At 43.8% G+C, this 24,427-nt stretch overlaps 1 protein-coding gene across 1 annotated transcript; it reads right to left on the reverse strand.

Annotated features, from left to right (window-relative positions):
• Window positions 1-18,316: 18,316 nt before the first annotated feature.
• On the reverse strand, window positions 18,317-22,723 carry LOC310752871 (tetraspanin-3-like). Its single transcript, XM_083594000.1, has 2 exons — window positions 22,588-22,723; window positions 18,317-19,599 (listed from the first exon to the last, which is right to left on the reverse strand). The coding sequence occupies exon 2, from the start codon at window positions 19,330-19,332 to the stop codon at window positions 18,520-18,522; it is 813 nt and encodes a 270-aa protein (XP_083450126.1). The 5' UTR covers window positions 19,333-19,599; window positions 22,588-22,723; the 3' UTR covers window positions 18,317-18,519.
• Window positions 22,724-24,427: the final 1,704 nt, after the last annotated feature.

Here is a 24,427-nt window from a genome sequence, read left to right on the forward strand (position 1 = left end):
ACAGGGGTCAGGGTGAGGCTGTCCTGGGTCTTTAGGGATCATCCTGGATAGCTCAGCTGGTCAGCGCATAGTGCCGGTAATGCCTAGGTTGCAGGATTGGTTCCTATATGGGACAGCTGCATGCTCCCCCATTGCTCTACCTGGACACTTAGGTCCAGTGTCGAGGGTCTTTTGTGGTTCCCTCACTGCGAGGGATGTAACAGGCGCCACGTTTACAATATGCAAGCGGGAGAAAGCACCTTTGCGTGCCCGCATTGCAGTTTGCTCTGTGCGTTGCAGGGCACAGCGCTGCACGGGCTGCATTTGCATTGCATTGCATGAGAGATTTGCATTTGCATTGCACGGAGGTTGTGTGCATTGTATGGAGGGTGTGTGTGCATTGCACAGAGTGTAGTTGCATTGCACGGAGTGTGTTGTTGCATTGCACGGAGTGTGGGTGTGGGCGCATTGCAAGGAGTGTGTAGTTGCATTGCACAGAGTGTGTGTGCATTGCACAGAGTGTGTGTGCATTGCACGGAGGGTGTAGTTGCATTGCACAGAGTGTGTTTTTTGCATTGCACAGAGTGTGTGTGCATTGCACGGAGTGTGTAGTTGCATTGAATGGAGGGTGTGCAGTGCACAGAGTGTGTAGTTGCATTGCACAGAGTGTGTTGTTGCATTGCACAGAGTGTGTGGGTGTGGGCGCATTGCACGGAGGGTGTAGTTGCATTGCACAGAGTGTGTGTGCATTGCACGGAGTGTGTGTGCATTGCACGGAGGGTGTAGTTGCATTGCACAGAGTGTGTTTTTTGCATTGCACAGAGTGTGTAGTTGCATTGAATGGAGGGTGTGCAGTGCACAGAGTGTGTAATTGCATTGCACGGAGTGTGTAGTTGCATTGCACGGAGTGTGTAGGTGCATTGCACGGAGTGTGTAGGTGCATTGCACGGAGTGTGTAGGTGCATTGCATGGAGTGTGTAGTTGCATTGAACGGAGCGTGTAGTTGCATTGCATGGAGTGTAGTTGCATTGCACGGAGGGTAGTTGCATTGCACAGAGTGCGTTTTTGCATTGCACGGAGTGTGTAGTTGCATTGAATGGAGTGTGTAGTTGCATTGCATGGAGTGTGTAGTTGCACTGCACAGAGTGTGTGTCTGAAAAGGAAGCTGGCTCGGCAGCAGCTTTGTCGGGACTTCTTTAGGGGTTCTGGCCAGCGTCGGCCCTGTAAATTTACGTATTATGATGGCAGCACAAGATGCCCCCTGCCCAAGCAGGGGCTGGAAGCTGGCAAGCAATACCTCAATACCTTTTGCCCATATTCCCATTTTATTTAGGGATCCAGATGGATATCGTTTGCTAAAACATACCACTTGCCTATGGAGAAGCTGTCTGCCTTGAAGGAAGTTATTTTGTAATACTTCCTCTGTAGCAAGTGATGCTTCATCAGATCCGATCTTGCTGGGTCACTTAATTAATCTTGCATGCAGAGTGGTTGCCCCAGACCACCCCTTCCCTTTCCACCAAGCCAGGCTGCCTGCGGCCTGAGGTCCCCTTACCTTTCTCATACATGCAATGGGATCTCATGCAATGGTTGCAATTCCTAAATGTATGCAATAGTAGTTGGCCATGGCAGGATACCTGGAACTTGCACAGGGATTTTCAGGTTCATGCTGATGCTGCTGGATCTTTGCCCTTTGGTTTTTTATTTCAGGGGCTGCTGGTGTGCAAAGCCATGGCCTCAAGCCCGGTATGGTGAGGCAATCATGTAACCTAACTTTTCTTGAGTTTTCCCCATTGTAGTAGCAGTTCACATGTGGCCCGAGGAGTTCAGTGAACATCAGATCTGCTTTTGGTCTGATAACCAGGTAGTGGTGAGCGTCTTGGCAAAACAGTCCTCACGCTCCAGCAGAGTCTCCGCCCCTCCGCTCACGCTTTTGAGCTGCGCCGCTTAAGGTTTAATATTGTGCTTTCTGCTCTCCTGATTACGGGATCCTCTAATGATGTCACTGACACTCTATCCCATTTTCAGATGGAGTGCTTCGGATCCTGGGCTCCAGACACTCAGCTACTGCCAGACTTTTCCAGACCACCTGTGGCATTTTGACAACAATTAGTAATTACAGAGAGCAGCAGCTTCCATTTCCCTTTCTGCTTTTAGCTCTTATGGGAAGGCCTGGATGGATTTCTTAGCCTTAAGCAGGCAGTCCTTGGCCATTCAGATGAACTGGCCCCCATCCTCTGAGCAGATCCTGCAGTATTTGGTCCACCTGCTGCAGATTGGGCATGCTGTTATAACTATAAGAATTCAGTCCGCTGCAATGTCTGTTATACTGAAGCTTTAATTTTCAGAGACCCTTGTATAAAGTTTGTAGTGCGCAGGGCCTTGGAAGGTTGGAATAGGCTCCAACCTCATAGGACAGTGGGCAGGAAGTTGGTCAATTTTACCTATGCAGTATCTGCAACAAGCTAAAGCTTATCTGCTGGTAAAAGATCAAGGCGAGATTCCTTTCAGTATTCCATTGCATTTTGGTGCACTGAGGGTTGGGGAAATGGTTGTTGGAGCCAGCACGGGGCTGAGAGTCTGGAGGCTTATTGCTTCAGGACTTTTCCTTATCTGCTTTGGAGCTTGTCATTAGAGTTGGGAACTCTAAAACAGACTTAGTGGGCAGGAGTGCCACAATCAGGCTTCCCGTTGCAGGTGAGGAGGGCCCTTGCCCAGTTATGGATACCAGAAATATTTGGCTTTTCATTCCCCTGGGGGCTGGCCCGCTCCTAGTGCATGAAAATGGGTTCCTGTTAGCCAGGCATCAATGTGCTTACGTCGTGCACCAGTTATTACGGCCTGCGGCTTGCCTACCGCTGAACACGCCTCATTCCTTCTGAATAGGGCTGCTGCAAAGGCTGCACACTGGGGGCCTGTCAGTAGACAGGATTGTGAATACGGGTCATTGGAAGTCTGACGCTGACAAGGGTTATATCAGGAAGTGTCACAATGATGTCTGTGCTGATGCTTGTCTGTTATTTCCTTTTTTCATAGGAGCAGCTGTGCGCATTTGGGCCATAGCATACACTCGGCTGGCAAGCGCGCTGACGAGTCTGGACTGGGGCGCCATCTCAGTCTTCCTGCCCATGTGAACATATACTGGATGTCCAGATGGGGAATGCTTTGGGAGGAGATCCTTCCTTTGGTGCGGTCAAGTGTGACCTGTGCAGGTCCTCCCGCAGTGCTGGTGGTACAGCTAGGCGAGAATGATTTGCCGTCTTCCTCCAGCATAAGTTTGCATTCCTGCATGCAAGAGGGCTTGGTTCGAGTTGATGGCAGCTCCCCCTGGACTCAAAATAATTTAAGGCATTGGTTCAAGGTGATCTGGAGGGGGGGTTGGAGCACCTGTCCCCTCCAATGTGCAAAGATATTCCATTAAAGGAATCCAAGGATTTGCCATGCTTTTGTCAACCCCTTTCGAGGGGTAGGGCCACGCAAGAGTCCCTGGGAGCATTTGGGGTGAGCTTGAGTCTGATCCTGGTTCATTGCTCCCCAACGATGTTTGCTTGTACTGACGATATGGTGGGGCCCAGTCGTCAGTGCTGCCCTGCTGAGGTCAGGTGCAGCTAGTCGGGAACCAATGCCTAAACAAACTACCACCGAGCAGGCCAGAAAGCATGTTAATATGGCGGTGGAAAATAAAATAAAATAAATAAAGTAAATAAAATAAAATAACAAATAAAATAAAATAGGTCCTTGCTTTAGGTGGCTCTGTGATATTGCACCCTGCTGTTTTCTTCAAGGCTGTTGCCCTCTTTAGGGCAGATGGGGTGCATCTTTCCCCTATGGGGTACAACACCTGGCTGGATGCGGTTGCTTTGGGATTCATTGCTCCCCCACAATGTTTGCTTGTACTGACGATATGGTGGGGCCCAGTCGTCAGTGCTGCCCTGCTGAGGTCAGGTGCAGCTAGTCGGGAACCAATGCCTAGACAAACTACCACCGAAGAGGCCGGAAAGCATGTTAATAAGGCAGTGGAAAATAAAATAAAATAAAATAAAATAAATAATAAAGTAAAATAAAATAGGTCCTTGCTTCAGGTGGTTCCGTGATTTTGCACCCTGTGATTACCTTCAAGGCTGCTGCCCCCTTTAGGGTGCATCTTTCCCCTATAGGGAACGACACCTGGTTGGCTACGGTTGCTTTGGGATTGAAGGAAGGGTTGCATTTGTGAGTGGTTTGGCGGTGAGCTAAGGCTCTGTGGCGGTTAGGCATTGGTTTAAATTGGTTGGTGGAGGGGTATGGATTGGCTGTGCCTGCCCCTCCAATGCTGCTGCTGCATGGGAATTCTGTTAAAGGAATTCAGGGGCTTACCATCCTCTCGTCCAAACCCTTGGTGCAGGGTGCGGGCCGCGTAAGCTCCTGGGAGCATGCGGGGAGAAGCTGAGGGTCTGTGTCGCAGCTCCAGTTATCCCTGATCTTGTTCCTCCACACTGGCTTTCGCTGGAATCCGGGAGTCAGTGCTGTCCCCCAAGGCGGGGGGGACAGATAGTCATAACCAATGCCTAAGCAACCACTCACAATTTGTATGTTTAATAAAGTTGTGGCCAAAACTATGCCAAAAACCTTAAACAAAAATTTATGAGTGATGTGTGAGTTATTGGGGTAGGGGTGTTTTGGGGGACCTCAGCACGCAAAGCGTGTTCTCACTAAAGGAGAGCACGTGTTGCGGATGGGGCCTAGCAAGACACCCCATAGTTGCCAGGCAGTATAAGATAGAGGGGCCTGGGAGGATTGGCTGTTTGAGTTGCTGGGATAAAATTGATGTTGCCAATTTGGGGGTGGGAACAGGTTATTTAAACAAGGTTCACAGCAAGCTGCTTTCTCTTTCAATGTGGGAACCGGATCACCCGCCCGCCCTCCCTTTTGGGCTTGTGCTTTGACCTTGCTATGCCTATCATGGGGTCGTCCGCCTTGGTGCGGGGGCCTGGTAGGAATTTTTCCATTTGGCTGATTAGTGTGTGCCATTTGGTTTTTGCCTACTGCGTAGCAAATCGTCACAACTTGTAAGGTTGGCGGTTAGGCATTGGTTTAAATTGGTTGGTGGAGGGGTATGGATTGGCTGTGCCTGCCCCTCCAATGCTGCTGCTGCATGGGAATTCTGTTAAAGGAATTCAGGGGCTTACCATCCTCTCGTCCAAACCCTTGGTGCAGGGTGCGGGCCGCGTAAGCTCCTGGGAGCATGCGGGGAGAAGCTGAGGGTCTGTGTCGCAGCTCCAGTTATCCCTGATCTTGTTCCTCCACACTGGCTTTCGCTGGAATCCGGGAGTCAGTGCTGTCCCCCAAGGCGGGGGGGACAGATAGTCATAACCAATGCCTAAGCAACCACTCACAATTTGTATGTTTAATAAAGTTGTGGCCAAAACTATGCCAAAAACCTTAAACAAAAATTTATGAGTGATGTGTGAGTTATTGGGGTAGGGGTGTTTTGGGGGACCTCAGCACGCAAATAGCAAGCAGTATATACATTACCAAGCAAGCACTTCAACTGGCCACCGGGAAACCCTGTCAGAGGTGGCGAAGTGACCCCTCCCCCAGGTACTCTTGATGCATAGAACTGTGGCCACAGTCTATGCAGAGCTCCCACTTGGAATAACCAGAGATGGAAGAGCTGACCATGCCAGATCACTATCTCCTTGAAGTACAATAGTCTTCTGCCATAATTATCTCATACAGATGTGCACACGCTCGTAGATTGGTGGCACATAGTTTGGGAATAGCTGGATCCAAGAAAGCTTAACTAATGCTGCACAGATACAAATATGCTAAGCATTTCAGGCACTTCAAATGGGTCAGGGTAATTTTGATGGTTGCTCTCTCCACCCCTTATATCTTCTGCAAGATATGTTTTAAAAGATTCCATCCTCCAAATGTCACTCTTGTCCTCCACCACAGCAGAATCCAATATATAATTATATCTTTGTTAGAGTCCCATTCATGAAGAATTTGGTCTCTTAACAGTGCAGTCCTGTGCACCCCATTAAGTTCAATGAGACTCACTCCCTGGTAAGTCTAACCTAACCTAATCTAATCTATACAGGTATTATCTTTGATGATTCATATAACACTTTTTTTAAATGGGCAATGTGCTTTACGTAATTGTCTCATTCATCCTTAGAGCTGCTGTCTGCAATAACTTAAAATTGTTCTTCCTTTTGCAGATGTGGAATTGAGGTTAAAAGCCAGTGCCGGGACAGAACAGGAATTTGAATTGCAATCTTCTACAGCCTAAAAAGTCTAATAACTTTTACCGTTGGATTCCTTTTATTCACACTCACATATAGCTTCATACACATATAGGTCTTTATGGATCCATTGAAGTGGAACGTGTTAACATTAATTTCAAAATTTTAGGTATGAATAGTGTCTATTTGCTTCACTGATAATCTGTTATAAATTACACACATTTTTCTGTTCTGCATTAGAAGAGAGGGTATATAAAGCCACATTTGGGTCATGTTAGCTAACCAGTGGACTCAGTTTTGGGTTTGAATTCTTACATAGCCAGGAAACACTGCAGGTGACAAGTAGGGATGGCCAGTTCAGTCTAATTCATAGCAATTTTTACTTGTGTTTAGTCATAATTCCATTTTGTCACATTTCAATTTTAAGCCATGATTATTATGATTTTATTTTTTATCTAAATCTGTACACAGATTTAAATTGCATTCTATCACAAAATACATTTTTAAATATGTATTTCATTTCAATGAATGCATTTCTGAACATATATTATCCTGATATGAATTTTAAGGCATTTTGATACACACTCTCTCTCTTTTTAGCCAAGAAATATATATCAAAATCCAGAGAAGTGCAAAATCGGGATGATCATTACAGTCAGTTCCATGTACTACAGGTGCAAATTAGATCAGTTTGCTTAAAAATGCAGATGAGACAAATTCTCTTCCATCTCCACTAAGTAGCCAAGCTAAGCTAGGGCTATTGTGAGGATAAATAGGACAACACAGTGTGGTGTAGTGGTTAGAGCATTGAACTAGGACCTGGGAGGTTAAAATCTCCACTCAGCCGTGAAGCATAATGGGTAGTGCTTGTCCCAAGCGGCAGCTAAGGAGCATCCTGTTGCCTGTCCATGGCCTCTCCATGGCTGCTGCTGCTGGCCTCCTCCCTTAGGCAGATCATAGCTGCTACTGGAGAGTGGGTGAGGAGGAGCAGAGACTGCTACCACCGAGGCCCAGCCCCTTGTGAATTGCCAGTTCTGATGAGTAGGCAGAGGGCAGGGCTGCCCTGGGTGGAAAGCAAGGGGGAGCAGAATGGAGTGGAGTGCAAGGAGTCTTGATTTAAAGCCCCCCACAATATTTACTGTATTTTCCTGTGTATAAGACTAGGGTTTTCTCCTAAAAAATAAAATATCTAAAATTTGGGAGCGTCTTATACATGGGGGCCATCTCCCACCATTTTCTTAAACCGGAGTCCCCCCAAATAGGGGGTGGGACGTCTTATAGATGGAAAAATGCAATGATGATGATGATAATTTATACCCCACCCATCTCGCTGGGTTTCCCCAGCCACTCTGGGTGGCTCCCAACAGAATATTAAAAACACAATAAAATATCAAACATTAAAAACTTCCCTAAACAGGGCTGCTTTCAGATGTCTTCCAAAAGTCAGATAGTTGTTTATTTCCTTGACATCTGATGGGAGGGTGAGCGCCACTGCCAAGAAGGCCCTCTGCCTGGTTCCTTGTAACCTCACTTCTGGCAGTGAGGGAACTGCCAGAAGGTCCTCGGAGCTGGACCTCTTATGCATTCACATCGAATCTTGCCTCTTTCTAAAATTTATTTATTGGTGTGTGTTTTTCTTTTTGTAACTCGAAATGAAAATCAATGGGTTTTCTCAGGACGGTGGAGGGCATGTGTGTTGTGTCCAGTTGCTGTAGTAGTGGCAACACTCACTGATAGGAATTGCTGGGGGCGGGGTTGGAAATGTGGGGTCTAGGAGGTTCGGGGAAGGAGTGAGGCATGTCCTTAGTTTCAACTGAGGAATGTTGGAGGATATGCTCCTTTGAGCCGGCCTGCGCCATCACAGCATGGCCAGGAGAGCAACAGCAGTGCATCAGAGGGGATGGAGAAATGGTGCTAGGTCCTTATGAGAGAGTTGCTTTGCTCGCTGCTATCCCTGGCATGCTGGCAGCCCAGCCTCTCAGCGACAGAGCCTGCTGTTTTTATTATGCACATCCGCAATGGAAACACACAGCAATAGAAATACATCATGCTGAATAAATTCATTCCAGAGGAATAAGTACTGATTTAGGGCCATCAATTGCTGGGAGAACATTTTGATTCCCTGATTAGGGCGGAGGATAATAATGGCTTTAAAATTTGCACAAAGGGAGGACAGTGGCTGCTGAAGCCATTAAGATATAGTTCCAGAATAGCAGTCATTTTTCACCGTCACTCTTCATAGACAGAGCTTCATCTTTCGTTTTCGTTTTATTATTTCCCCAAATCGAGTATTAATGAACACACTCCTTCTTGTCGGCCAAAGACAATTAATGGTGGCTGGAAGACTACTGATTCCTGGCAACTGACTTTCTTGTTTAGCTGCCAATGAGCTGTCAGCTTAGGTGAGGGAGAATGCAAAATAGGTATTCTGGTTTTGAATGTTCTGCAGTCCTCAGTCTTTCAGATGAATAATCTTAAAACGGGTCAAGTTGAGGCCCTTAGTCTATCCATTCCAGTAAAATATTAGGCGCATGAACAACCTGTAATGGAAAATGATATAAAATTTGCTTTGGTCTATGTACATTTAAAGCCTCACAATACCACTTTAAGCCATCATGGCTTCCCATAAAAAATTATGGGAGCTGTAGTTTCCTAAAGGTGCTAAAAGGTGTTAGGAGACCCCTGCCCCCCCCGAAGCTAAAATTCCCTGAGTGGTTTACCAGTCATTCCCTCTTCCCAGGAAATTCTGGGAACTGTAAATCTGTGAGGTTAATAGGTCAACCTACTAGCAGGCGATGCTGAGAATACATGCCTTGCCCCAAGCCCTGGCAACCCACGCTACGCCACTGCTGAGAGGGACTCTAAAAGGTTTTCACGCAGGAGTTTTCCAGCCTTGCCCTACCCCAAAGATGCCAGGGATTGGACCTGGAACCTTTTACATGCAAAATAGATGTTCTACTACTGAGCCATGGTCCTTCTTCAGCTTGATTCTGGAAAAGATGGGACAATACTTCTGCTCTCATTCAGTTTCTTGCTTCTGTAAATGAGCTGCCTAAGAGCAGGAAGCACTGCCACTCGCTTTCACTCTAGCAAGAGCACAAGTGAAGAAAAACATTTTAATGAAAAGCTGTGGTTTGGGTTGCATGTTTACATCTACTTAGCGGTTTTTAGGAGAAGGGGAAACAATAAGAGTTCAATTGTAACCCTGGAGGGCCAGATTAGAGCATTGTTCTGCTAGTTGCCTGGCTTCTTCTCAGTTTTCAAAAGATGTGTGTGTGTGTGTGTGTGTGTGTGTGTGTGTGGTTTTGAGCAAGAAATGATTAGAGTACATTTCCCCCCGTCAGGCAACGAAAGCATCAAAGTCCCTTTAATTAACGTAGATACACAAACTTCATAAATTTAGCAGCACAGAAAGCAGAATTCTGGCTAATCTTCCTGGAAGGTGGCACATAAGCCTTGATAAGAAATTAACAGACTTTCAAATGTAATAAGAGAATAAGGCAGACTTGGCTGCAGTGTTACAGCTGTTGCTTGCTGTCATTGGGGGAGACACTGTTTGGCATGCTTTAAAAGATCAAGCAGTAGATGAAAAATCTCATAGAAGTGAACAATTCTCCCCAGTCACTCATGTGATTGGTTGCCACCCACACAAAGTCTTTTTAATTAAAAAAACAAACAAACCAAAACCCAGCATTTTAGAAATACGTTAAATGAGCTACATGCATACACTCAAACTGTCCCTATTTACCAGGGACAGGAAAGTTGAATGGTGACTTCCGGAGGCGGCGCCATCGGTAATGGCGGATTCCCTCCAGTTGTGAGGGAATAGCTCCACGGGAACTGGGTCTAACCGTGACGGCGACACGGGGACCCCCTAGAAAACCACAGGCGGGAGAAGCCTGTGATCGTGGGACTCAGCGGGCACCTTTAGCGCCCCCCCCATTTGTGAGGGAAATGGGGAAATGGGAAGGTGTAAACAGGAAGTCCGCCTTCCTTTTCTGTATATAGATCAAAGCAAAGACTGATCAAGCTAAGACTGGAGAGTTGGGTTTAAAAGGACTCAAATCCTAACGTCAGATCAAAAGACTTCCCTCCCTGAATTGCAGGAGAGGGGAGGGAAGAGGGGAAAGTATATTTTGCCTGCAAAAAAAAGGAGAGAAAAAGGAATAAACACCACCACTTAACCCTTGGGAATGGACTGCCAGGATTAATAAAATTGCCGTACTGAGAATCGCACTATTTATGGACAATGCAACTTTGTGACAGTTAACTCTGCAAGTGAGATACTTTTACTCTGAGGGCTTCTTTGGAATTGAAACTGTTGCTTTTCTTTTGTTGAAGGGGGACTTTGGAAAGTCGGAAAAGATACTCTATTGCAATACCTTGATCGTTACTGTGTCCCCCTAGAGGAACATTGAAATTGTTGCAACTAGCCAGGGGATTTTCCACTCTCGACTGGCCTGGGAAACTTCCGCTGCAAAACAAGTTCTGGCCGTGGGATTGACCTTGATCCTCAGATCCTCAGATAAAGTGGTATGGCAGACTTGCCTCAGGAAAAGACAACAAGATTGGGAAAGGTTAGACAGCAGCAGACCAGTGTAACGCAGCAGTGCAGAGCATCCGTATCTGCCTCTGCATCCGTATCTGCCCCTTCTGCACCACAAGGAAAAGATCCTGCACAGGCTGGGTCTAAAGGAATGGCTACTGAAGAGGGATTTACCTCAGTATTAAATAAAATTTATGAAACCTTGGAAAAATTAAGTAACCAAGTTACGGAAGCAACAACTAAAATTGACCAAAATACTACTAGCATCAACAACCTGGGGCAGAAGGTGAATTCAAATACAGAATCTATTGAAAGACTGTTGCAAGAATCCGCTTCAAATCAAAAGGCAGCTGAGGAAGCAAAGGAAAAAGCGTCGGCTGTAGAGGAAAAGATCCCACCGATATGTAAAGAGCTCAAGGACCACCGGTCGCTTTTGTCCATGATCGAACTTAAGGAAAAACAGACTAATCTGAGGATCAGGGCGGTACCTGAACTTGAAAAAGATAACTTAAGTGACTTTCTTACGCAGGAATTTGCAGAATTTTGGAAGTTGGATGCTAAGCAAGACTTCAAGATAGTAAGTGCTTTTAGACTTGGAAGAGGAGGGAGAAAGAACAGGGTGAGAGACTGTTTGGTTACCCTCCAAACGAAAGAAGAGAGAGACAAAATATTGAGCCTGCATTTCCAGCAGACTTTGGAGATACAAGAATCAAGAGTAGAGATCTTCAAGGATATTCCGAAATATTTATTGGATCTTAGAACTAACTACGGAGATCTGGTGGCCCTCTTGAGAAGAAGCAGAATTGTTTTTAGGTGGGAGTTTCCCCAAGGCCTCTCTTTTACCTTTAAAGGGAAAAAAATCAAAATAAGATCAGTGGAAGACAAGGAAAATTTTTTGAGAGATCACGAAGAAAACCTTCAAAAAGAAGCCGAAGAAGAAGAAGAGCCAAGAGCACTAAAACCAGGAATATTAGATTTAGGACCACCACTTTTGGGGCTGGACAAACCAGAGAAAGAGACACCACCGACAGAAGAAGAACAACTACTTGGAGCAGTTGGAGGAAAGTAAAATAATTACACCATGTCTCTGCAATTATTAAGTTGGAACATTCACGGTTTTAACTCCCCGGAAAAAAGGAGGAAAATTTTTCATTTATTGAAAAAGGAGCAATTATACTTGATTTGCTTACAGGAAACTCATGTGATAAGGCTACATAGAAAAGTATTGATTAATAAAAGATTGGGTCAAGAATTTATTTCATCGGACAAGGTTAAAAAGAGAGGAGTTATAATTTACGCCAAAGAGAGCTTATCACCGAAATTTATCTTCAAAGATGACCAAGGAAGATATGTGGCAATCGAAATTCAAATTCAAGGAGAGAAATTTTTGATAATAGGAGTTTATGCACCAAATGAGGGGAAATCTGAATTTTTTAAGAAGTTGCATGAGACATTGTTGGACTACATGGACTATAATATCATCATGATGGGGGATATGAATGGAGTGGTGTCTACAAATATGGACAAGTCGCAAAGACAGGTAATTACTAAAGACGGCAGACTACCGAAAACCTTTTTTGACATGACTGACAACATGGACTTAATTGACATCTGGAGAACTAAGAACCCCCTGGGTAGGGAGGGAACTTTCTTTTCTGAAGCCAAAATGACATGGACAAGAATTGACCAAATTTGGATAACTAGAGGACTGGCTCCCAAAATTCGAAAAGCGGAAATTTGTCCTAAAACCTGCTCCGACCATAATGCTGTGAGAATGGAGATGAAATTAACACCAATTGGTTGCTTTAGATGGAGAATGAATGACACCCTGTTTAGAGATCCAGAGGTCACCAAGAAGGCCCAAAAAACTTTGAAAGACTATTTCGAGATAAATTTGAATACTATGGTTGAAAAAAGAGTAATCTGGGACGCAAGCAAAGCGGTTATGAGAGGGTTTCTGAAACAACAGAACGCAATAAAGAAGAGAACTCAAAATGAGAAAAAAGACAAAATTTTGGAGAAAATAAAAGAAGGAGAGAAGAAACTAAGAGTGAAACCAAAGTCGCAAGAGATTCTGAGAGAAATAAAGCTGTATCAAGTACAATATATGAAAATGATAAATCAGGAAATAGAATGGAAAATCAAGCAGATGAGACAAAAGACATTTGAATCGGCTAATAAATGTGGGAAACTGCTGGCTTGGCAGATGAAAAAAAGGCAAAAACTGAATACCATTACAAATTTGGAAGTGGAAGGAAAGAATATACAGAATCCAGTGGAGATTAGAAAGTGCTTCCAGAGATATTTCAAACAACTATATACACAAGGGCCACAGAAAGAGACCGATATAGATCAATTTTTAAGAACAAATGGATTACAAAAAATTTCTCAAGAAAATAAATTAATGCTGAATTGTAAAATAACAGATCAGGAGGTGGAAGGTGCCATCCAAAATATGCAGCTGAGCAAATCTCCAGGGCCGGATGGTTTAACCTCAAAATACTATAGATCTTTGAAAGATTGGTTAATTCAACCACTAAAGGAGGTTTGTAATGAAACTTTGGAGGGGAAAAAAGTGCCTGAGTCGTGGAAGGAAGCTTATATTACACTTATACCGAAAACTGAGTCTGAAAAAACACAACTTAAGAACTACCACCCCATATCCCTACTTAACGTGGATTACAAAATTTTCGCAGATATTTTGGCTAAAAGACTGAAAAAGGTACTAGTCGAGGAGATACATAAAGACCAAGCTGGCTTTCTCCCGGGTAGGCACTTGTCTGACAACACGAGAAATATAATTAACATTTTAGAGAAGTTGCAAGTGAATATTAATACTAAAGCAGTTTTGATATTTGTTGACGCGGAGAAAGCCTTCGACAATATTTCTTGGAGATTCATGAAGAAAAATCTACAGGGGATGGGGGTTGGTCAAGATTTTGAAAATGGTATAGGTGCAATTTACTCAGAACAAAATGCTAAATTCATAGTTAACAACGTGGTGACAGAAGAATTTAAGATCGAGAAAGGGACACGACAAGGCTGCCGAATTTCCCCATTGCTTTTTATTTCAGTCCTGGAGGTTCTGCTAAACATGATTAGAAGGGACCATTTGATCAAAGGTATTCAGGTCGGAGCTAAACAGTATAAACTTAAAGCGTTTGCAGATGACTTAGTATTGACATTACAGGAGCCAGAATCTAGTACTAAAAGAGTATTAGAATTGATTCAGGAATTTGGTCAAGTTGCAGGATTTAAGTTGAACAAGTTAAAGACTAAGGTTCTTGAGAAAAATTTAACACCGATCGAGAAAGAGAGGTTTCAGAAGGAGACGGGATTAACATTGGTTAAGAAAGTAAAATACCTGGGGGTTAACATGACTGCTAAGAACCTAAATTTGTTTAAAGATAATTACGAGAAATGTTGGTCAGAAGTGAAAAAGGATCTTGAAATATGGTCAAATCTGAAGCTTTCCTTGTTTGGTCGAATTGCTGTTATAAAGATGAATGTATTGCCAAGAATGTTATTCTTATTTCAATCATTGCAAATTTTGGACAAAATGTATTGTTTCAAGAAGTGGCAGAAAGAGATTTCTAGATTTGTCTGGCAGGGCAAGAAGCCCAGAATAAAATTTAAAATATTAACTGATGCTAAGGATAGAGGTGGATTTGCCCTGCCAGACCTTAAACTTTACTATGAATCAGCAGCATTTTGCTGGTTGAAAGAATGGCTGCTTCTTGAGAACACAGACATTTTGGATATAGAAGGTTTCAATAATGTTTTTGGGTGGCATGCATATCTGTGGTATGACAAGGTTAAAGCTCACAAAGCATTTAAAAACCATATTGTCAGAAGAGCATTGTTTAATGTCTGGACAAGATATAAAGATTTACTGGAAAATAAAACCCCAAGGTGGTTATCACCGATGGAAGCGAAGGCTCAGAAAAAGCTCAATATGGAGGCCAAATGGCCAAAATATTGGGAGATTTTGGAACAAGAAGGTGACAAATTGAAATTGCAGAGTTTTGAGAAACTAAAAGATAAAGTGCGAGACTGGCTTCATTATTATCAAATAAGGGAGGCTTATAATATGGATAAAAAAACTGGTTTCCAGGTGGAAAAATCAAAATTGGAAACAGAACTGTTAGATCCCAAAACTAAGATACTATCAAGAATGTATAACTCGCTGTTGAAATGGAATACACAGGATGAAACGGTTAAATCTGCTATGATTAAATGGGCACAAGATGTTGGACATAACATTATGTTTGCTGACTGGGAACAGTTGTGGACCACCGGTATGAAATTTACGGCATGTAATGCCCTAAGAGAGAATATTATGAAAATGATACACAGGTGGTACATGACACCAGTCAAGCTTGCAAAAATATATCACTTGCCCGATAATAAGTGTTGGAAATGTAAGGAAAATGAAGGTACATTCTTTCACCTTTGGTGGACGTGCCCAAAGATTAAGGCTTTCTGGGAAATGATATATAATGAAATGAAAAAGGTATTTAAATATACCTTCCTGAAGAAACCAGAGGCCTTTCTCCTGGGCATGGTCGGCCAATGGGTGCCAAAGAAGGACAGAACTTTTTTTATGTATGCTACAACAGCAGCAAGAATACTCATTGCGAAGTATTGGAAGACACAAGATCTAACCACCTTGGAAGAATGGCAGATGAAAGTGATAGACTATATGGAATTGGCGGAAATGACTGGCAGAATCCGCGACCAGGGAGAAGAGTTGGTGGAAGAAAATTGGAAGAAATTTAAAGACTATCTGCAGAAACACTGTAAAATTAATGAATGTTAAAATGATGCATGATTGAAATGAGATGGTTTTAGTAACAAAATTAAAAGAATATGCAAAAAAGGATTGATAATTAGATGAAAATATGATGTTTAACATGTCAAGATTTATAATTAGGATAAAAACAAAGAGGGAAAGGATTTGCTGAATTAACTATGTGAACTGGAATACAAAAAAGGGAGGTGTGAGGAGGTCAGGAAACGAGTAATTGAAATATAAGACATGAAAAGTTTGATTTGTTTTTAATTGTTTTTTTTTTTTACATATTTTGTATTTTTTTCTGTATTTTTGTATCTTTTTTCTTTGTCTTTTTATTTTTTTTTATATTGTAATTTTCTTTGTTTGTAAAATCTCAATAAATATATATTTATTTATTTTTTAAAAAAGAAAATTGAATGGTACCTGCTTCTCTTCCTTGGTTTCCCTTTCACATTAGTGTCTAGGACAAGGGTGGAGACCCTGTGGCTCTCTCCAGATTTTGCTGGACTCCAACTTCCATCATCCCCAGGCAGAAGACTAATGACTAAGAATGATGGGAATTGTTGTCCATCAACATCTGGAAGATCATGGCTTCCCCATCCCTGCTGTCCACACAGGTGGGCAGCACAAGTAAGCAGGCCTAATTTTATGCAGGCCTTGGCCTAATTCCTACCCTCCAACATTTCTCTGATGAAAATAGGAACGTCCTATTCAACAACAACCACCTTATTATATATACCCCACCTGTCTGACTTGGTTAACCCAGCCACCCTGGGCAGCTTCCAACATATATAAAAACATAATAAAACATTACACATTTAAAAGCTTCCCTATACAGGAAAGCTGCCTTCAGATGTCTTCTAAAAGTTGTATAGTTACTTATCTCCTTGGCACTGGGACAGTGCCACACCACCAAGTCCTATTGCTGCTGGTAAGGGATTAGGTTTGCACCCTGAGACCTTCAGGAACAAGGTGATGCATCAGTGAAATAATGTTTATAGAAGGCTTGCCATCCTGGATGCGAAAATTGGGGAAATTGGGCAGTTATAAACACACAAGAAATGCACCCCTTTCTTCCATCTTCTTCACACTCAGTAGCTTTAGTTTTGCAAATGTTGGAATAAACATTAACCAGAGGCCTGCAGCCCAAGCACTGCCCAGTTAGTTCCAATCAATTTATAAAATCCAGTCTCCATCCCACCCCTAGCTGCTTCTTCGCCCTCAGGATTGCCAGGAAACAAAAGAAGCACTACTGAAAAGAATGACCTTTCATTGGGATATATTTATTAGATAGTAACCTAGTTTAGATAGGCTAGTTTTAGCCTTTGAATTTAAGGAATCCAGGATGCTTTTATACAGAAGGGATTCTCCTGCTAGTTTCTCCTCTTCTCCCCCTTGAAACAACCACCACACAACCAGCCTTGCGAAAGGTAAAAATAACATTTACTCACCCCGAATACTTGTTGAAGAGTAACAGGAGCAGCTTTATTCAGGCAGACTTAAAATAGTAATTCAGTTACAAAGACATACTTCAGTCTCGCTTAAGATGGAGTCTGAGCATGTAGCTCAGACTCAGATGTCCTCACATTGTTCACTTGGTGAATAGATGAAGAGGTAGGGAAGACAGAGAGGATGTGCCCAGGCAGGTAGGACAATATATATGGCTATGCCCTCCTGCTGTCAGGGCCCAGTGGGAGTGTCTCTCACAGGTTTCTCTCTAGCAAACTTACAGGTAATTTCTGTGAGCTTCAAGTCCCATCATGTGCCTATCTAGCAAACATGAATACTTGGTTTGACTGCACTGACTGCATTCCACATCTTTCAGTACAACTGTCAGAGACCAGATTGAGGATTACAGCTCTGAAGAGGAATGGTGGAAACCTCCCCTTCTTCCTGGTCCTGACCAGGATGCTGAAGCTACTCGGGAACAGTGGAGCAGCATAGATTTAGAGAACAGGTTTGCAGAGGGACATAGTTCTGAAAACAACAGCTGGGCAGAGCTGAGTGGGAAACAGCTAGAGGAAGCAGAACAGGAAGAGAGAGAGATAACTGACTCCCCTTCGCTTGAGAGTGCCCAGCCTCTCTCTCCCAAGGCAAGGAGGTTGCTATGCAAAAGGCTCAGTGGTTGAGAGATCAGGTTGCAAGAAGGGGAAGTGAAGATGACTCTGGGAAGGAGGTGGAAAACTTAATTGGGAGCACCTTCGCTCCAAGAAGGGCTGCTGTGTTCTTTTGCTGTTATCATTAAACACTCTTAAAATGGTAAGGGACTCTAATTGCTTTCTTCTGCTGATGCACAGCCAAAGTGGGGGCGGAAGCCATTTCTCTGAAGCCTGACAACTCTTAAAGGCACAGCAGTCATATATCTCAGAATACTAAGTTCCCAGGCCTGCAGCCTTGAGCCCTCCAAACCACCCTTGTCAGACCCCCTTTCATTCTTTTCTCATCCTTCCTTTCTACAGTGCCCTTTCTAGCATAATTCCCTTTCTTTCACTTAATCTTTCTTTTATGTACCTACTCTCCACTGCAGACCTTCTTCTCTTAACTTCTCTACCTGATGGGACCTCTTTCCAGACCTTGGTCTGTGTGAGGTTTAATGACCGACAGAATTTTTTTCTTTCCCTCGCTAAAGCTGGACTGCCAACATTCAGACAGCTCTACTTCCAGAGCAGTGGAAGAGTTTGCAACTGTACAATCAGTATCAAAGGCAATCAGTATCAAAGTATTCACTGTCACACATGCAATGCTAGAAAAATTGCCCACAGTCCAAAGTTTTCAGATGCATTCATTTATTTAGTATGAGAGAGAGAGAGAGAGAGAGAGAGAGAGAGAGAGAGAGAGAGGAGAATCTGGCATCTATATACCAAGAGGAGTTTTTAGTCTCATATTTCCCATAGTTTTACAAAGGCCATCTCAAGATTTGAGAGCAGTGCACAATAACTTCAGGTAAGATGGAAAGGGACTAGTTTTGTTGCTTATGAGAAAGCAGCAGAATCAAGAATTTGGAAGTCTTGGAATGGCTGTTCCTTCATAAGTATTCCATTGCTAAGAGCAGCCAGCATCTCCAACCAAACCACCACCATACAACACCAAGCCATATATCCCATAACAAAATGCAGCCTCCCTTCCAGTTTCTGAAGACAGCCTTCCTTAAACAGCTTCTCCGGCTGGCTTACATCACCCCTGCAGTCCAAATAAGCCTCTTTGCAACAGCTTTCGGGGGCAAAGACATGCCCAGCTTGGAGATGAGTTGGCAGCGCTGCCGTCCAGTCAGTGTAGTTGTTGATTCCGCAGCACTTCAGCTGCTTATGGATTACATCAACAGCCCTGTTGCTACGGTAATGTGGAGCAGTTCTGTTGTATTGGTGAAAGAAGTGGTCCATGCTGTTTTTCAGTTGATGGCCCGCTTTGACACAGTAGACATGGGTCATGATGGTTGAGGATGCCTCTAGGCAGAGAAGGACCAACAGAAAGTACATCAAAGTCCCCTGGTGATGGCGAGAGTTCTTTACTGGGGCACATATAGCCAAAGCACCGGTGGGGACCAGCAGAAGAGCAGCCATGATGGCCAGCCAGCCTGGCACAAGGAAGAATCTGTTCTGAAAGAAGACTCCGTAGCTTCTGTAGGTGAGGATTACAAATGCACCACCAAGGACTAAAGCCACAGCAGCTCCCCAGAGAAGGAAGCCAAGGAGAGTCAAAACAACTTTAGCTAAGGCTCTGCTCCAGGACTCTGTTATGCACATTAAGGAAGGGTTAAAGCTGGGATTGAGCTGTACCCGCTTCATTTTTGGAAGCAATCTTCTCTATAGCCGCTCAAAATCTCAGTCTCACATTCTGTGGAGGTCTCTCCATATTTCTGGGCAGGTGATTTGGAGGGCCTATCCCAAACCCCTGGTTAATTAGCAAGCAGCAAGCCCTAGGGCTGATAGCTCTGTGTGGCCCTCATTCTGGAAAAATATATGGTCCAGTGCCAATTTAAATAGGTATCAGGAGTTTTCTTATGTCAGGTCAGATTATTTGGCTGTTGCAGGAACCAGGGTCATCTCACCTCCCTGCAGATAAATCAGAATGAATGCTCCTTAAATAGCCAACACTAAGTAATCTCCCTGCAATCAAAGCAGGATAAAATGCATAATAAACAGGTCATCTGGAAGTGTGCTTTTGGAGGTTGATTGTGTGTTGTGTGAACAAATCCTTTTTATTTGTCTCAGCAAGCTGTTGCCTTGACAGGAGAACCTTTCATCTTGTACCACGAAGAAGCTATTGTTGTCAGCTGAAACATGCTGGGCGTGCTATTGTTTTACAAGGACTGTTATTTGATTTGATTTTTTAAAAAGAACATTTTTCCAATGCTATTTTGAGGCTTTGCCTCTTCTTTTGTTTCCTTTTCTTGGTCTTAAAATCCGGCGCCTGCCAATTTAAAGGGATAACCTTAATCTTTGATCTCCCTTCCCCACCCTACTGTGACTGTGTTCTTGAATTCAATGAGACCTCCTTTCAAATAGATGCATGTAGGATTGTGCTCTTGGTGGGCAGAGGGTTGGAAGTGGCTACTGTGGGATGGAATCCACTGAGAACAGTCAAGTACAACATTCCTTGTTTTCCTAGAGTGGACATGCAAGGGAATGTTTGGTCCAGCCAGTCAAAAACTTTCTGTTCCTCCTGGCCTGGAGCATCCTTCCTTGCATATGAGTAGTGGGTGGGTGTGACCTTTCCAGACCTGGTAAAAGGACAAGGCATGCTACCACTCTCTCTCTTTTCCATCTTCCTTTCATCCTGCTAACTGCATCCCAGACTGCTAACTGCAGTCACTAGGTCAACCCACATATGGGGTAAACCTGTTTGTATATGCTTGTAGCTTTAAGCCTTAAGCCTGCCTTCAGGGATCATACTGTGCTCTGCCTGATCACAAGTAAACTTTCTTTTTATTGCTTATGAATAAGACTGTGGTGTCTTTATTCTTTTAGGAGGGATTCAAGGGGTCTTACCAGGAAAATATTAGAACATATTTCAATCTGGACAAGCAAGATTGAATTGCGTATTGTCTTAAGAAACTCACACGAGTTTGCAACTAGTTTTCTGCTGTGTAAAGAGGAATGCACTCTGCTAAGTAAAGGAACTTGATAGCACAAGTTAGGAAGGATATTAATAAACAATATATCCTCTCCTGCCAGCCTGAACATTGCCACAGCTACCTTCTACCAGGTTAGGCTATTTGGTTATCTAACCCTGTATTGTCTACTCTGACTGACAGCGGGTCTCTGGGTTCTTCTGGCAAGGAGCCTCTTTCTGTCATGAGACAAAGGTTATTGAGAACAGAAGCAGTAAGGACTACAAGGACTATACAATCATTCAAGCCTGCTAACTGCTAACAGCAAACTGCTAAGTCACTGTGACTCACGACTCATATTGAGTGATGACTCATTCTCCCTATAAAAGTAGCCAATGTCTCTGTGTGTGTCTCAGCAAGTGTGTGTGTTGTGTTGTTGCAGACAAGAGTGGCTCCAGGACTCTAGTAAATCAGTAACTAAGACTGTGCCTCTGTGAAGAGTCAGATAGTTGCTATGAGCACTCTGTGTATGCTCTTTAACTATGCTGTTTATGAACAACTTTATTTTCTTTAGTAAAGTTTCATTCTGTTTATGAAGACTCTGCTTTGATTGATTTACCGCTGTGTGATACTTTCCCTATATCTGCTCCCTGCTCCTTTCTAACTGGAGATGCCAGGTTCATTGAACCTGGAGCCTTCCACATACAAAGCCACAGTTGGTCCCTCCTCCTGCCCTAACCTCAATGCTGATTTCTAGCAGATGTGTGAGTAATTGCAGAATGAGGGCCAGATCTATGAAGCAACTTTTTGGTGGAATCCTCACATTTGCAGGCTTGGCTAACTGCAGTGTTTCTGATCCGCCAAGGTGAAATTAGCGCAACAGGTGTTTGATAAACCTCCCCTTTTAATCCTGACTGGTAAGATTGCCAACTGATCAGGAAAAGGAATCTCCTTAGCCAGCTCTTTTGCCCAAAACAGGAGTTTGCTGTGCAGAAATCAGCAGGCAAAGCTTTTCAAAGCACAGGGCTAAACTTTCTCATCTACAGATATCTGTTCATCAAGCAGCAGTTAAAAGCTGAATGACAAAAAATGGTTGAAAAGTTGGCAGCTCTGCAGCCTACGAGGACAGACACAGCAGGCTGTCAAACACCTGGCTGATAGATAGTGCATTTCTTTCTCTTTTCCTGATGCCCAATAGTTTTGACAATAGCAAGTAAAATCACTAGATTTTAAAAATATATCTCATCTATCTGTAGTGGCTGGCCTTGTGCTGTGCTGCTTCAATGTTTCTTCTCTGTAAGAGATTTAGCATTAATTGACAGATTATAGGAGCCTTCCTGGATCAGGCCAAAGGCTCATCTAGTTGAGCATCTTGTTCTCACGAGGGCCAGCTAGATGCCCATAGGAACTCCATTAGCAGAACCTGAGTGCAAAGGTCCTTTTCTTCACCTGCAGTTCCAGAAACAGGTACCGGTAATCAGAGGATGCTGTTTCCAACAATGGAGGTACGATATAGCTATCATGACCAGTCCTTACCCCTCCAAGCTCTCCTGTTTACCATTTTACATTGGAGCCACTGTTGTTAGGGGACACGGGTGGCACTGTGGGTTAAACCACAGAGCCTAGGACTTGCCGATCAGAAAGTCGGCGGTTCGAATCCCCGCAACGGGGTGAGCTCCCGTTGCTCGGTCCCTGCTCCTGCCAACCTAGCAGTTCAAAAGTACGTCAAAGTGCAAGTAGATAAATAGGTACCGCTCCGGCGGGAAGGTAAACGACGTTTCCGTGTGCTGCTCTGGTTCACCAGAAGCCGCTTAGTCATGCTGGCCACATGACCCGGAAGCTGTACACCGGCTCCCTCGGCCAATAAAGCGAGATGAGCGCTGCAACCCCAGAGTCGGTCACGACTGGACCTAATGGTCAGGGGTCCCTTTACCTTTACCTTGGTAGTGACTACAGCCCAGCCACATTTTCTGAACTGGGAATGACTGACCAGGAATGGGAGCTTGGGGTCGTAGTGGGATGCTTGATGGCGATGTCGACCCACGGTGCAGTGGCTGTGGAAAAGGCAGATTCCATGTAGGAATAATTGGGAAATGAATTGAAAATAAAACTGCTGATGTCATAAAGCCATTGTACAAATCTGTGATGCGACTGAATCTGGAATTCTTTGTATGGTTCTGGTCTGGAGGTGCTGGAATAGATTCAGAAAAAGGCAATGGCAATGATAAAGAGGATGGAGGGACTTTCCTACAAGGAAAAATTACAGCTTAAGGGATTTTGAGTTTAGAGAAAAGGTGAATAAGATGTGTTAAGACAGAAGTTTACACATTTATGCCTGGCATGGGGAATGCAGATAGAGGAAAGCCCCCCCCCCCCCATAACATGAGAACTTGTAGACATTCAGTGAAGCTGAATGTTGGAAGATTCAGTGCGGATAAAAGAAAATACTTCTTTATGCAGCACATTGTTAAACTATGGAACTCCCTCCCATAGAAGGCAGTGATAATAATAATAATAAAAAATTATTTATACCCCGTCCTCCCTGGCCAGAGCTGGGCTCAGGGTGGCTAACACCCGTAAAATTACAATTAAAAACTAAAATAAAAAACTAAACCAATTTAAAATACAGCTTAAAATATAATTTAAAATGCAGCCTCATTTTAATAGTAGCCCATAGATCAAAACCATAAGGGGTGGGAAACATAAGGGTCAGACTGAGTCCAAACCAAAGGCCAGGCGGAACAGCTCTGTCTTGCAGGCCCTGCGGAAAGATGTCAAGTCCTGCAGGGCCCTAGTCTCTTGTAACAGAGCGTTCCACCAAGATGGGGCCAGTACTGAAAAGGCCCTGGCCCTAGTTGAGACCAATCTAACCACCTTGCGGACCTTAAGGTCCTCCGTGGGGCATACCAGGAGAGGTGGTCCCATAGGTACATGGGTCCTAGGCCGCAACTTGAATTATTTTAAACCAACAAACCAACTTGAATTACTTTAAAAGAGGACCAGACAAATTCATGATGGCTATGTTCTGTCTCCACTGCCAGAGGCACTATGCCTCTGAATACCAGTTGTTGTGACTTTCAGGTGGGCAAAGTGCTGTTGATCTCATGCCCTGCTTGTGTGCTTCCCAGAGGTATCTGGTTGGCCACTGTGAAAAGAGGATGCTTGATTAGAGGAGCCATTGGCCTGATCTTGCAGGCTCTTTTTACATTCCATAGTTAAGCCTCTGGGCAAGGACCAAGGTTCACACATTACACTAAGCTGTAGTTTAATACTCTGTGGTTTAGCATAATATGTGAACCAGGCCATCTTGCAGGCTAGGATGAAAGTCTTGATCCAGTTTGTGTCCCTTGTACATGAGTAGATCAGCAAGTCCATTCCATCTCAAGTCTGTGCTGATTTTTTAAAGGAAAATTCCCAAAGCTCTTTCCTTCTGCTTTCTCCCATTGATGCTATGGCCCAGTGACAGCAGAATGATGCAGAAAATACCTCCAAGTCTATTGGCAAGTGTACTGTATGGGTTTTTTTATATAGTATTATTGTTGACTCCACATGAAAAGGCTCCATTGCTGCTGCTTTCTTTTCTATTTTCCCTCTTCCCTCTCTGCTCATAAAACTTAATGAGATATTAACATTTGAATTACAATCCTCTTTATTGTTAGCTCATTCTGCAAGCTTTGAAAGGCATTTGAAGCCTGAAAGGAGCAACGCAGCACCTCGAGGCTGTTCCACTGTGGGCACTTGCCGTTGTCTCCCCCTGAATAGGCACGAGAGAATTTCAGCCATTATAGAGGCCTAAAGGCTGCAGTCTGTCTCAATATTTCCCAGTGTGT

The sequence above is a fragment of the Podarcis filfolensis genome (assembly GCF_964270895.1).
Source record: "Podarcis filfolensis genome assembly, chromosome: 17".
NCBI classification, from domain to species: Eukaryota; Metazoa; Chordata; class Lepidosauria; order Squamata; family Lacertidae; genus Podarcis; species Podarcis filfolensis.